The sequence below is a fragment of the Mauremys mutica genome, chromosome 12 (assembly GCF_020497125.1).
Source record: "Mauremys mutica isolate MM-2020 ecotype Southern chromosome 12, ASM2049712v1, whole genome shotgun sequence".
NCBI lineage: Eukaryota > Metazoa > Chordata > Testudines > Geoemydidae > Mauremys > Mauremys mutica.
In genome coordinates this window covers 68123062-68137535 of record NC_059083.1, presented here as the reverse complement: position 1 = coordinate 68137535, position 14474 = coordinate 68123062, and the positions used below count along the sequence as shown (strand labels likewise).

Genomic DNA, 14474 nt, shown 5'->3' with positions numbered 1-14474 from the left:
CCAGAGAGAAGCTGGGCACAACGCTGAGCAGACAGAGGGGAGGAAAATGAAATTCATGAAGGTCTCACCTCATCTGATCCTGGCCTCTTCCTGCCTTGACGTTCCCCAGCGCAGGTTGTTTTGATTTCTATACCAGCTTCGTCACTGCTGAGAATGGAGGGAAAGGACAAGATCATTTCTGCTGGTTTGATTATTCAATGACAGGGACTTGCTATGAGAAGAAGACTTCACCAGGTTAATATTTAGCGAGTGGCAGAGATTTCAGTAAAGCGTGAACGAGGCGCCCTGCCCAGACCAGCTCAGAGTTATAACACCGATTAAATACTATCATGGCAGCTCTCCATCAATGCAGCACAAAGGGCTGCGTGTGTAATTAGCTAACGAGACACCGCTGTGGGATGGACTGGGCAAAGCAGGAAAGAATGGAGCAGGACCTCAAGAGCTCTCTCACCTTGGTTTTGTTTGACCATCTAATCCCGCTTGTGTGGCTTCAGATCCAGGGTCGTGTTTCGACTCCAAGTCCTGACTTCTCTCTGTCAGTGCTTCCTCTATCTTCCTTGACTCATGGTCCTCCATCTGCGGTTGCCCGGCCGAAGCTCCTCCTGAGACATCTTTTTCCTGAGGTTCCTCTTTCTCCTGACATACTCTTTGAGAAAGAGACAGAGATAGCTCACTCACAGGACAATCGTCTTCCTCTGCCGAGGCACATCCTGAGGTTTTAAGCCCAGCTTTGGTGAGAGAGAAGAATTTAGAAATGTTCTGGGATTCTTTTCTGGCTGCTTCTGCTAGCAGCTGTTGCTTCTTGGTGAGCTTTGCCTTCTTGGTAGGGCTATCCGACAGAGAGGCATCTGCATCTGGACTGGGTTGCTGTCCCTTCTGGTCATGGGCCTGTATTGCTTCCACAGCACTTTTGTGTACTACTTTGGCCACCCTTTCTTTGCTCTTGACGACAGAGACTCTGGCCATTTCTGAATCACAGTCGCTGTCACCGTGCCAGTTTGGACTATCCGCTTCCCTCGCCACGGGCTTCGCATCACTCTCCTCCTTTGTCTTCAGCAGTTCGGCCGCAGTCTGGAACAAGCTGGAACTCTTTCGAAACCCAGCTCCTATCCGCTTGGGTTTAAACTACAATGAGAAGGGAAGGAGACAGAGGGAGGGCACAAGAGGGTTACACAAAGGCATTGCCAAGGATGTTGTCTCCCTGTGTACACCCCCCCCCACCCCACTGGGACACACAAAATGGAGACTTGGTTCCTTCCATTACGTGCACATGGTTTGTCACAGGAGGGTTATTCACAAGTCAATGGAGATGGCTTAATTTTGACTTGTGACTTTACTGCTGGTGAAAGGTATTGTCTGTTAGAGTTCAGGAAGGCAGTGGGTAGAGCCACCAACCTAACGGCCTGCCCTCAGGTGAGGGAGGGGCCACATGACCCAGAAAAGTGATTCCCTGGAACCAAACAATGATAAAACTGGAGGACAAAGGTGCAAAACAAGGGAACTGGACGGGCACACCGCGCAGAGAACACCCGAGAATGGCCACCTCTCTGCAAAGGAGACCAAGGCATCGGTGGATGCTACCCAGAGGCAAGAAATGCCCAGGGAATGGAGGAAGACCCCTCCAGTCACAGAGAACCTCCCTGCTGAGTTTGGAATGGATGGCCATCTTGGCCAGAGCCAGGAGGCGGCTGAGGAGAACTTGTGACATCATGGGGCCATGGAGGGGATGGGTATATAGGAGATGTGGGGACAAACACAGCCAGAACCTCAGCAGGAGGCTCTGGAGGAGCTGCACTAGGGCACGCTGCAGGCAGCTGTGTGCCAAGCTCTCCCTCTTGTGGCACAAGAGGCAGGTATTGGGGGCATCTATGAACCACACCAGCCATGTGCCCTGGCTTACAGCAATGTGCAGGAGCTGCCAACGAATATGAAAGAACCCAGATTCACAGCCCTGGCCAGCAGAGCTCCCCACAGCACAGGAAGCAGCAGGACGAATTTCCCCTCCCAAAGTGCTTCACCCTGACCCAGAGGAATCACCACGCTGGGCAGAGGGATAGTTCAGTCCAGCCTTACACTCTCTGACGTCCTGCAGCCTCTCTGCTGAGGCTGCCAACAAAGGTGCAGGCAGTACCAAGAGTGGTTTCTGCAATGTGAGCTCTTGTTCGCTGTGCTGAGCCCAGCAAACCCACTTCACACAGCCACTGAAAAGCCACGAGATGGTAACAGCTTTCAGCCACCACCGCTCTGGGGTTGGATCTGGCAGTGGGAGAGGAGAGGGATTAGTGATAGGTAACGAGCTACAGAGCTTAAGCCAGCCAGTCCAGTGTCGCTGGATGGAGTCTGCCAATGACTGCCAGGTCTAGTGTTGGCTCTGCCAGTTGTGTTGGTGCCACTCTGCAGCACATTCCTTTCACACTGTCTAAAACCAGAAGCAGACACATCAGAGTAGTCATGGCTGCACAGTAAGGGGGACGGGGGTGGGGGGAAGCTGTAGCCCCAGAATACGGGGACGGGCAGCATCCTTGGTTGAGTGATGACAAGTTAGATAGGAGGGGAGCCTCTTTGGCAAAATACAGGCTGAAAAGCAGGAGACCAGCATGACAAGGGGGTTGGGCTGTCCTCACCACAAGAGCACTGTGTATAGGAGGAGAGGGAAAACATTCCACCACAAACACTCAGCCAAATCTAAGCAACACACCTTGCAAAGAACCATACCCCAAAACCCATTGTTCACCTTTTCCTCTCTGCCCAGCTTCGCCTCCAGCACATTATACAGCCTAGCCAAAAACTGCCTGGGCCGTTTCTAGCTCAGGCATTGGGTGTTTTCATACAACCAGCTGGGCACGTGATATTTGACACAGCCACAATACTTCCAGGCAATAGGCTTTGCAAGCCCTTTCATCGTTCCGTGCAGCAGCCACCTGTACTCACCGAATAGACTTGGGATGCGGGGAGAAAGCCGTCTTCAGCTGAGGGTTCAGACTTCGTCCTGGGGCTGCTGCCGTCACCAGCTCCTGACCCGAATGCTGGATACAGCTCCCCTTCTTTCGAGGCTTTGTTGATCTCCGCTACCTTGGGTTAGAAGAGAAGAACATCGCCCAATGGTGGAGTCTTTACGTCTCACTCTTCCTCAGCATGCATCGCAATCCTCACTGCCAAAGGGCAGGTCTCCACCAAGGGCTGCTCCTGCCTTATGGCCATGAATTACCCCAGGATGGCTCGAGCCAACTGCCTAGCCCAACTCAGGATATTTCTACCATGTAATGATGGTGCGGCCACAGGGTGGTTGGGGCAACCCCCTGCCCTCCTTATTTTTAAGGCTGGGTTGCTCTCCGATAGCTGCAGATGTTTTTACAGCACTTCATGGATGTTCACTGAGATGGGAAGGGCCCCAGGTGGATTTCTGATCAACAGCTGGACTGCAGCCAACAGGGAGGAAGAATCCAGTGAGATAAAGGCTCCTCCTGGAAGGGACACCAGGAAGAAACAGCCTGAGGGAGTAAGCAGGGCAGAGTGAGAGCTGGAACACATGGCGGGAACGCGCCCCTTGAGTCTAACATGTACCGTGCTCAAGGGCTATTGCAGTTGTGACACCAGGGACGGGAGGGAGCAGCTCCAGATTCCCTCCCCCCCCTTGCAAGCTCCCTACCTTCTTTAGCACAGTTGCCTTGTACAAGTTGGACGTTTTACTGGTTCTGAAAGCCTCATACTCCATCTCCACGGCGCAGGCGTGAGGGTCTGACCTGCAACACACGCTGCGGTCAGTTCAGGTAGGACACAGCTCTCCACTTGTGAGAGGAGTGCTCACGTTGGTGAAGTGTTGGGAGAGGGCTGGTGCGGAAGCAGGGCTGGGATTTAAGCCAAATGTGTAAAAACTGCAGATGGTAGTCAAGGGGCTGCTTTAGTGCAGATTTACGTCAAAGCATGGCGCTCTCCTCTCGCACATTTGGCGATTCTCTGGTTTGTGGGGGTCTGCATGGACTTTGTGTAGTACGCTATCCCCCTCTGGTGGGGCAAAGGGGAACAGCAAGCCCTGGAATCACCATAAAGGGAGCTGGTGGGCCTAGCACCCAGGAGGCTCGGAGCACTCTGAGGGGGCTTGGTGATGCTCCGTGGAGCTGAACTCAGCTGTGGGGCCCAGCAAGGAGATATGAATGGGGATGGAGGGAAGAGCACTGCACGTCAGGCTTCTCGCAGAGCCCCAGAGGTGATTCACTGACAAGGGTGACCATTGCACACAATGATCTTGCTCAGAGCAAGGAGAGCCCTGCTATCAGGACCTCCTCTCTCTACCCCTTCCTGTGCCTTGTTTAATACCCATGTCCTGTTGGGGCTGCCTTCTGGTTGCTGCTCAGAGCTTCTACCAACATCTTCAAGCAGTGTTCTCGGGCCTAAAACCAAAGGAGAGAGAGGAGATCCTCTTGCAGGAATGGCATTGCCTTTCTCCCACCCCCCCAGGAAGGGACAGGAAGAAGCAGGCAGATGAGAGTTACTAGCAGGGCAGTGAGAACGCCGCACTGAATTCACGCAGGCCTTTCCTTACCTTGACTGTGAGTTTGGAGATTTTCCGGCTGGCAGCGTCTTTCAGGGGGCAGCCTGCATCTACCAGAGAAGTGATGTTTTAACAAGATGCTCTCCACCCTTCCATTCCTTGCCATGCCACCCCACCACCCTTACCAGGCGGGGTGTTAGTACGGTATCTCTTGGAATTGCCCTCCCACCACGCCACCCACGGCCATTACAAAGTTCCCCTTGAGTGGAGGGAAGGACAAGTTCAGGAACAGGAGGAAGCGGAGGTGAGATTTCACTGAGGTGGGTACATCTGTGTCATAAGCACAAGACTCGCTGCTCGTCAAAGAGCCTTCAGTCCCAGCAAGCCCCTTTCAGGGCCTTCAATTCTCAGAAAAAACAACCTCATTCAGGGCAAGATGGGGGTAGGGGGACGTTGAGCAGAGCAACATATTTTGTAGAGCAGTGGGTCTTAACCAGGGGTACGTGTACTCCGGGGGTACTCAGAGATCTTCCAGGGAGTACATCAACTCCTCTAGATATTGGCCTAGTTTTACAAGAGGCTACATAAAAAGCACTAGCAAAGTCAGCACAAACTAAAATTTCATAGACAATGATTTGTTTATACTGCCGTGTATACTATACACTGAAATGTAAGTACAGTTTTTATATTCCAATTGATTATTTTATAATTATATGGTAAAAATGAGAAAGTCAGCTATTTGTCAGTAACAGTGTGCTGGGACACTTCTAAAAACGTACAAAATCAGACACAAAAATACAAGTGAGGTGAAACTTGGGGGTACAGGTGACAAATCAGACTCTTGAAAGGGGAACACTCATCTGGAAAGGTTGAGAGCCACTGCTGTGGGGCACCCCTTTGGCCTGTAGCAATAATTCTGCCGCTTGACAAAGCTCCAAATGGCACAGGTCAAAACAGCAAAACCTCCCCCAGGTGCCAGAACTGGGCAAAAGGTGTTCCCTTGGGGCAGGCTGTATCAGAAAGATGCAATCTACATCTTGACCTGAACAATCTCCGATTTGGGCTTAGTCCGACCTCTTCCAGCAAGGAGTTCCACAGCCAGGGACCCACTGCTCTGGTCCTGGTTCCCAACCGTTGGAGTGTGGATTGATTCAGCTGTGTCCTCCTTGTGGAATATCCAGCCACAGGAGAGGACTAAGTTGCATTCTTTGTTATTCCCAGATATTGGTGCTACATAAGGCAACCACAGTGTTCTCCTTCCCCATGGAACTCTCTCACTGATCGAGACCATCTGGTAAAACTATGAAGCAATGGAGAGATCTACCTGGAGGGACAAAGTCATCTTTTTCTGGTTCTTTGCCCTGCAGGAAAAGAGAGAGAGAGGTCAAACGTTTCCATCATGAGCAACATATATGTAGGACTACAGAGAACACGAGAGACCCTGTATGCAGCTCCAGTCACCTGTTCCAGGAAGGATGATGCCAAAATTATAAAGGTGCGGGAAAGGCAGCAAAAAGGACAGAAGAGACTGGGGAGCAGGTAAGGGTTGCAATGCAAAGGCCACAGGGGCTGACTGAGGCCAGTCAAATATTAGAGATGTTAAAGCAGACAGGATCCCCTTGACTAGAGTAGGGCGGGGCCAGCTCGTAAATAACGTCAAGGAGATTTTCTTCACATAAATGGGATCAAAACCGTGTAGTAAAGGCAGCAATTGGAACAATTTAACGAAACCAGATCAAGCAGCAGCAGCAAGGCGTAAGGGTGGATGTAGCAACAGCTACTGTTAAGGAGCTGAGGACAACATGGGCACCATACTGCAGCAGTGATGCTAGTAGGAAATGCAGTTTCATGGTCAGAGCAGAAGACTAAGGACGCCGACATGAACAATTTGTTTGCAGCAAGCAGGGATGTGAATCTACTCCGCACTAGCCTGTCGCAGACAAACTGTCCACAGGGCCCCTGCTGAAATGCATTAGCAGTTCGTTAATGTGCTCTGATCTCACCCCATTTCAAAGAGGACTAGATCAAAGCGCATCAATGAACTGTTAATGCGCATCAGCAGGGTCCACACAGCAGGCTAGTGAGGGACAGATTCACACCCCAGCTTGCTGCGAACTAACTGTTCCCGTACACGAGCCCTAGGAGATAGGACGGCTGGATTCTATTTCCAGCACTGCCACTGCTCACTGAGAGGCCCTGGGCTAGTCACTTAACCTCTCTGCCTTATTACACCATGCTGCAGATGGGTCAGAGTAACGCTGACCTGTCCTCACAGTGGTGGGGTGAGGCTATATTTGTTCGTGTTGAAGCACTGAGATCTGGGGCTGAAAAGCTCCAGAGGAGGAGGAAGTATTATCATTATGATTCTAGAGGTTCAGAGGGTTAAATATACCGGTACGTGACTCTTCTGGTGGATTTCTGAGTCCAGCCCCTTGCTCCATTAATAGTCATTAATCCCCAGAGAGGAGACGGGTGGGGGCAGGACATGGAGCACAGGAGTTGAAGGAGGGAAGGGGGAAGAATATGGGGCAGATGGTGCCATTTCCCTGCACTGTTGGTTCTTCTCTTGGCAGCCTGTGCTGGGGTTTACCCTGCAGGGCACAGACACAGGCTCCTGTACTTTCCACTTCTTCCTGGAGCAGAAATGCAGGCTTCCAGTTTATCAGAGACTTATCACCTAGCTGGATGCAAAGCTACTATTCATTCAATTATCTGAACCCCAAGGCCTGATCAGAGACCCGGAGCTTTTTGGATTTTAAAATTACAGAGCAGTTTGAAGAGGGCCCAGCATAATTATTTCCCAAAAATGGTTAGATCTATTACATATAACAAGCTAGTTCCCTTTATGCCAGCCTCCATTTACAAGAATCCCATCACTCCCCAAGATCCTTCACCTTTTTCCATGCAATAAGTTGTAGAGGTACAGGAGCCATCAACAATCTTCATAGCACATCCTCCCTCTACTCTGCCCCTTACCAATGGAGGGATCTCCATCTGGAGATTGGTCCAGGGGCCGAGGGCCAGCTGGAAATGCATCCACCAACCAGCCCTCTGCACCCCAGCTTCTGGAGGAATGCTTAGAGGACTAAGGTTGTGCTAAGTTTTCTGCAGAGGTCACTTTGCACTGTGGAATGTTAATGGAAACATATTTCCAGGAAGCAGGAGGAATAGTCAGGCGGCTCCTGAATCTGAGCAGATGGCTCTGACCTTTGGTTGAGCTCCAAGGTCCATGGGAGATCAGAGTGACTGAAGTGGGGGAGTGGAAAACACCCCCAGACTGAATGGCTTTAGGACAAATTAGCTCAGGAAACCATGGAGTGCTTTCCTCCTCTGAGCACCCCATTCCACAGGAAAACTGGCATGGGAGGATCTGGTCTAGAGTCTGGAGACAAGGCCTGTATATCTGAATTTAGTAAAACTAGGGAGGGCTATGCTAGCTCTCAGATTTACAGACTTCTGGTTTTTCATTTGCCAATATGTCCGTTGATCACCCAGGGAGGCTTTATCTGTTACACCATTGATTGTCCTGCTGCTAGTCATAGGAAGCTGCTATGTCTGCAGTAGAGGCAGGTACACTGCACAGAGGCCAGAAGCCCTAGGATCTCTTAGAGAAGGGATGTCAACTCACTTTACGCAGATTCATCTGCTTTTTGTAGAAGTTGTACCACTCCCGTTTCCGATTTTCCTCACTGGCTTCGTCCCCGCTCCCACGGTTTCCTTCGTCATACCTGGATGAGAAGGCAGGAGAGTTAGGAGAGGGATACAAATTCCTACAGAGGGAGCAGTAGCTGGTCTAAAGGCCTTAGAAAACCTGAATCATATCAGGAAGGTGTTTTCCAATGAACTTTTATGACCACACCTTAGAGCTCAGTTCTGCCATCCTTACTCAAATTGAGCAGTACTTCCTCAACTAAGAGTCCACTGAAATCAACAACAGCGAGTACGGCTGGCACAGCTGGGTCCTCAGTGACCACCTCAGCTTTGAACAGAAGGCACAGCCAAGCGGCACAAAATCAGTAAAGTAGGTAGCAAGCAGTGCCCTGTGTTAAAGCAATAGCCTGTGTCTTTGGAGTCCTGGGTTCAAATACAGTAACTCCTCACTTAATGTCGGCCCGGTTAACGTTGTTTCATTATGTTGCTGATCAATTAGAGAACAAGCTCGTTTAAAGTTGCTCCCTTATAATGTCGTTTGGCAGCCGCCTGCTTTGTCCACTGCTTGCAGGAAGAGCAGCCAGTTGCAGCTAGCTGGTGGGGGCTTGGAACCAGGGTGGACCGGCAGTCCCCCATCAGCTCCCCACTCCCCTAAGTTCCCTGCACGGCAGTCACCCAGCAGGCTATCAACTGCCAGGTAGTTCAGCCGTCCCTCCCTGCACTACCATGCACTGCTCCTGCCCTCTGCCTTGGAGCTGCTCCCAGGAGCCTTCTGCTTGCTGTGCAGGAGGGTGAGGGGGGTGGGGGGGGGAAGAGGGGTGCTAATGTCAGGGTGCCCCCCTCCCCCCCACTCCTGTACCTCATCTTCACAGAGCACTGGGAGACACAACAGGGCTCAGGACGACATGGCTCAGGACAGAGGGAGCTTCCTGGCAGCAGCTGCTGTCTCAACTTGCTGATCTACTTAAAAAGGCAATGTACTTAGAGTGGTGTCAGCGTACTTAAAGGGGCAATGTGCATCTGTCTCACACACACGGTGTGTGTCTCTGTTTCAGGTCTGCCATGCTGTCTCCCCGCCCTCTATTCATGCTGCCTTGTAGAGTGTGACGCTACATTACCAACAACGTGTTAACCCTTGAGGGCTCAGCCGAGTGCTAGTTAATCATTTAGCAGCAAGGCACATTCCCTGGGAAATATCCCACCCGCCTCCACCCTCTGCCTTCACCACCTCAACCAAGCTTCACAGTCATCAGTGCTGTGTACAGTATTAAACTGATTGTTTAAAATTTATACTGTGTGTGTGTATGTGTATATATATATATATATATATATATATATATATATACATACACACACACATACACACACACACACATATATATTTTATTAAATAAATTATATATAAATAAAGTCCTTGTCTGGTGAAAAAAATTTCCCTGGAACTTAGCCCCCACCCCAATTTGCATTAATTCTTATGGGGAAATTGGATTTGCTTAACATTGTTTCGCTTAAAGTCGCATGTTTCAGGAACAAACGACAACGTTAAGCGAGGAGTTACTGTATAGCTCAGGGTCACTAGTTATTTGGCTTCATCCTACTGCCAGGGTCATCTGATGACTAAAGCTACCAATCTGTGTCAACCTGTGGAAGCAGAGGGCTGGAAGGGCAGTTAGTGCTGCAGATCATGACAGAGCTGCATGGGTAGAAGTGTGCAGAGACACTTGCACTGTGTCTGACCACATGATGGCTGTGGCCCAGCAATGCTAACAGCCTTTTGCGTTCAAACACAAAATCCCCTTGCAAAATAGGAGTTAGACACTGGGGGAAAATTAATAATTAATACCACCACCACGCCACATGTCTATATGAGCCCTCAAGGGGAGGGATAGCTCAGTGGTTTGAGCATTGGCCTGCTAAACCCAGGGTTGTGAGTTCAATCCTTGAGGGGGCCATTTGGGGGAACTGGGGTAAAAAATCTGGGGATTGGACCTGCTTTGAGCAGGGGGTTGGACTAGATGACCTCCTGAGGTCCCTTCCAACCCTGAGATTCTATGGGCTTGGCTACACTTACAAATTTGCAGCGCTGTAGCAGGGTGTGAAAACACACCCTCTGCAGCGCTGCAAATTGCGGCGCTACAAAGCGCCAGTGTAGTCAAAGCCCCAGCGCTGGGAGCCGCGCTCCCAGCGCTGTCCGTTATTCCCCACAGGGAAGTGGAGTACGGACAGCGCTGGGAGAGTTTTCTCCCAGCGCTGGTGCTTTGATTACACTTAGCGCTTCAAAGCGCTGCCGCGGCAGCGCTGCCGCGGCAGCGCTTTGAAATGCAAGTGTAGCCAAAGCCTATGATTCTATAGCACCATCATCCAAGTGTGCTAAGCACTATATAGATTTAATCACACTTCCCAACACCCATCTCTGTTTTACAGGTAAGGGGAAACAGAGACGCAGAGGTTAAGCAACTTGCCCTATGTTAGTGAGTCAGTGCTAGGACTAGAATCCAGGAGAAGTCTGGAACTAGCCACTTGGTTAGTCTCTCTAAAGTCTAGTTCCTCTGTCTCCTAGACCAGATGCAAAATTTAGGCCAGTTCCTTAAACCAGCTACATTCTGTGGGACAATCAATTGTTCTAGATCATCTGAGGACAGCTTCTGGCTCCCAGGGATATGAATCTGACTGAGCCAGCCACAGCGTATGGAAAAAAGTCCCTGGCCTTGAGACCATAAGTGACAAGAAAACACCACACACAAATATCTGCTGAAATTAGGAGCAGCTGGGCTGGCAGCAGGGGGGTCCAAAGAGGAGGAGCTCCACCCTCCCCAACAGAACACGCCACAGTCTCTGGGAGGCTGAGCAATCAAATCCAAACCTGCTAAAGCCTCCAGAGCCTCTCCTCCCTCCTTCATATAGCTCTGGGTCATAGGCGTCCCGAGAGGAACCTGTGGGTCCAATGCAGGTTCTGCTCCAGCTGTTGCTGCTCAGCTCCAGGGAATCCAGCTGCTTTTTCACTGCTCCTGGGTTTTTGCAGTAATCACAGCACTTGTTACAAGGGGGGGTGACATCTCCAAAGTACTTTGCTATGGCAGCATGGCGACATCTAGGAGACAAGAGAAAGAAGGGAACAGCGACATGCTGATGGGAGAACTATTACTGCAAGGGGGAGGTAAAGTACGGGGGGGCATGGAAGGGGTGAAAGCAGTCTGGGAAGATACGTAATACTGCAGATCAAATCTGCAACACCTGCAACATGGGGTGGGGTGAAGGAAATCACCATAGCAAGGGCAACGTGGGGCTGACCCAAACTCACCTGTTTTGGACTTTTCAGGAGGGATTTTCAGAAGCTCTTGGTGTTGGCCTAACTCCCCCACTGAAGTCAAGGGGAGTTTTACACTGACCTCCGTAAGAGCACAGTCAGGCCAACACCGGGCGCTGTTGAATACTCACTCCTTAAGGGCAGTGCCACTGCAAACAGACAGCCACCCCAACCCCCCACGTTACACACACCAATACGATGCACAAGCAGAAATTCAGCTGCCCTTACACTATGTGTTTGGAGCGCTAAGTGGAAGGGGGAAAAACAGGCCTATTAGTTTGTTCATACTCCAAAGCCGACTTTGTTCTGAATTTGAATCAGGGAGATCGCAAAGGCTGCTGAGACAATGGAAGAGTCAGAGGCGACATGGCTGTGGATTGGTCAACACCTTACTACCCAGTTCGAGGTAAGTCTGATTGAAAACGCACAAGTTTTACTATTAACTTTTGTCAGAGCAGAGCCACAAGATGCAGCCTTGCGTCAGTCTCAGAGAGAGGCCCCGCACACTTGCACTAGTTCTGGGCTCTTGGATAAAAATGTTCCATTTGATCAGTTTGGGGTTCTGAGATAAACATGTATTTAGATCAGTTTTGCTGCACAGACCCTCACTGTTTTGGTGAGCTTCTCATTTATTTTACGTTACGGAGATCACAGTGGTAATTCAAAGGATGTTAGGCTAGTTCTTTTACCCAGCTGGAGCCTCTCAGCACAGGCAGACACTTGCATTAGCAGGGCTTGAGACAATGTGCTAAAAATAGCAGGCTGGCCGGTGCCGCTCTGGCGAAGACTAGGGCTAGCCACCTGAGTTCAGACCCCGGGGGTCAAGCCGGAGTTGCCACAACGTCCACACAGCTCTGCTCGAGCTAGCACACTAAAATTAGTAGGGTAGCTGGGGTAGTATGGGCAGTGACTCAGGCTAGACACCCAAGTACAAACCCGCCTGGATCCTGTAGGTATGTACTCAAGTGGCTAGCCTATGTTGCTGCCCATGCTACCCCTGGCTTCACGGCTATTTTTAGTGCATTAGCTTGAGCAGAGCTAGCATGTGTCTGTCTATTCCGCTAGGAGAGTGGTTCTCAAACTTTTGTACTGGTGACTCTTTTCGCATAGGAAGCCTCAGAGTGTGACCCCCCACCCTTATAAATTAAAAACATTTTTATATATTTAACACCATTATAAATGCTGGAGGCAAAGCAGGGTTTGGGGTAGAGGCTGACAGCTCGCGACCCCCCATGTAATAACCTCGTGACCCCCAGTTTGAGAACCCCTCTGTTAGGAAGCACGCTCCCAGCCGCAGTGCAGACCTGCCCTTAGCTAGCTGGGAAACAGTGACTAAGCAAAGTGCAGACAGATATTTTCTCAAGACACAATTTTCAAATAGCCATAACTTTGTTAAATCAAGCAGACACCAGTCCTCAGCGCGGACTACATTTTTGCTACTTTTCTCATAGACCTGCTTTTGCTAAATCTAAAAAAGTGTGGGATTTTTTTTTAGAACAGGGAACATTTTCTCAAGTGCCTCACTTTCCCACACATCAACAGCTGCAGGGATTTTACTCAAAATCCCCCCACTATTCTTATGTGTTTTTTGTACTAGCATCCTGCTTATGAGCTTGAGTCATGGACCAGAACCCCACTGTGCTAGGTGCTGTACAAACGCAGAACAAAAAGGACATTCCCTGCCCCAGTGAGCATACAACTGACGTACACCTCTACCCAGATATAACGCTGTCCTCGGGAGCCAAAAATCTTACCGCGTTATGGGTGAAACCGCATTGTATCGAACTTGCTTTGATCCGCCGGAGTGCGCAGCCCCGCCCCCGCACTGCTTTACCACATTATAGCCGAATTCATGTTATACCAGGTCGCGTTATAACGGGGTAGAGGTGTATTTTCATTTTTTTCTCCCCTCTCACACATGCAGCACTTCTCTCTACTAGAGCCGGGCCATGGAAATGGATTAATGGCACACTGCTTATTATTGCTTTGTATATAGCATCTGATGTATTGTGTCTAGCACATTTTGGACACATACAATATGATGATGATGATGATTAATTTATTTATGCAGCACTTGGAAAACAGAGAGAAAACTATATTTCAGATGCATGGCTTGCTTTTGAATATCTAGGCCAGGGGTCGGCAACCTTTCCGAAGTGGTGTGCCGAGTCTTCATTTATTCACTCTGATTTAAGGTTTCACGTGCCGGTAATACGTTTTAATGTTTTTAGAAGGTCTCTTTCTATAAGTCTAAAATATATAACTAAACTATTGTTGTATGTAAAGTAAATAAGGTTTTTTAAATGTTTAAGAAGCTTCATTTAAAATTAAATTAAAATGCAGAGGCCCCCGGACTGGCGGCCAGGACCGGGCAGTGTGAGTGCCACTGAAAATCAGCTCGCGTGCCGCCTTCAGTTGACAACATTCTGCTGTCAGTTACAAAGATGCAACTCCAGTGAACTTACTTCACAGGGCATCTGTGTAGCACAGCAGACTTGGGCTCGGCCTCTAACAGGCTTTGCAACTAAAACAACACACATTTAAAAGACGACTATTCTATTATTAGAAGGTTGGGTGGGGCCATTTTTTCTTCTCCACCAAAAGCACTCCAGCTGGCTTGGCAGCTTCAGCAGCAAAATGGTCACAGAGAGAAAAGAGGAAAAGAAGTATTTGCTCCATTAGAAACTACCTTTTAAAGGCAGGTCAGAATGGTGACATCTACGAGCAGGTGCCTGGAATGGGGGCGGGGGCCGGGGGTTAAAACTGGATTCCTGGCCAGAAGATGGCAAGGAATCCAGCAGAGTATCTGTTGGCTCCAGGCATTTCAAGCAGACTCTGTCGACAAAGAGTCCATAATGACTGCCGCCTATTTATTAACTCTCTTGCAGCCCAGGGGCTTTGATTTACCAAGCAGAAAACACAGCCAAGAGCTGGTGAAGAAACTAAAGCAGCTGGCTCCAAAGGAGCTCAGTGCGAGTGTGCGTGCTGAAGTCAGAAGGAACACAGTACTACCCAGGTAAGGGG

The 14474-nt window shown here is 49.8% G+C and overlaps 1 protein-coding gene across 7 annotated transcripts in view; it reads right to left on the bottom strand.

The window, feature by feature from the left end:
- Window positions 1-14474, bottom strand: part of RECQL5 (RecQ like helicase 5) — a 59357-nt gene that overhangs the window by 5061 nt on the left and 39822 nt on the right. For 5 of the 7 annotated variants that reach the window (XM_044983685.1, XM_044983682.1, XM_044983679.1 and 2 more), the window contains 9 exons: window positions 11007-11234; window positions 8121-8220; window positions 5817-5853; window positions 4544-4602; window positions 4318-4391; window positions 3650-3743; window positions 2932-3072; window positions 452-1125; window positions 69-153 (listed from right to left, as the gene is read on the bottom strand). In XM_044983685.1, the coding sequence (XP_044839620.1) occupies window positions 69-153; window positions 452-1125; window positions 2932-3072; window positions 3650-3743; window positions 4318-4391; window positions 4544-4602; window positions 5817-5853; window positions 8121-8220; window positions 11007-11234 (1492 nt within the window). The remainder of the gene's footprint in view (window positions 1-68; window positions 154-451; window positions 1126-2931; window positions 3073-3649; window positions 3744-4317; window positions 4392-4543; window positions 4603-5816; window positions 5854-8120; window positions 8221-11006; window positions 11235-14474) is intronic. The other 2 variants (XM_044983680.1, XM_044983681.1) reach the window with 2 other exon arrangements.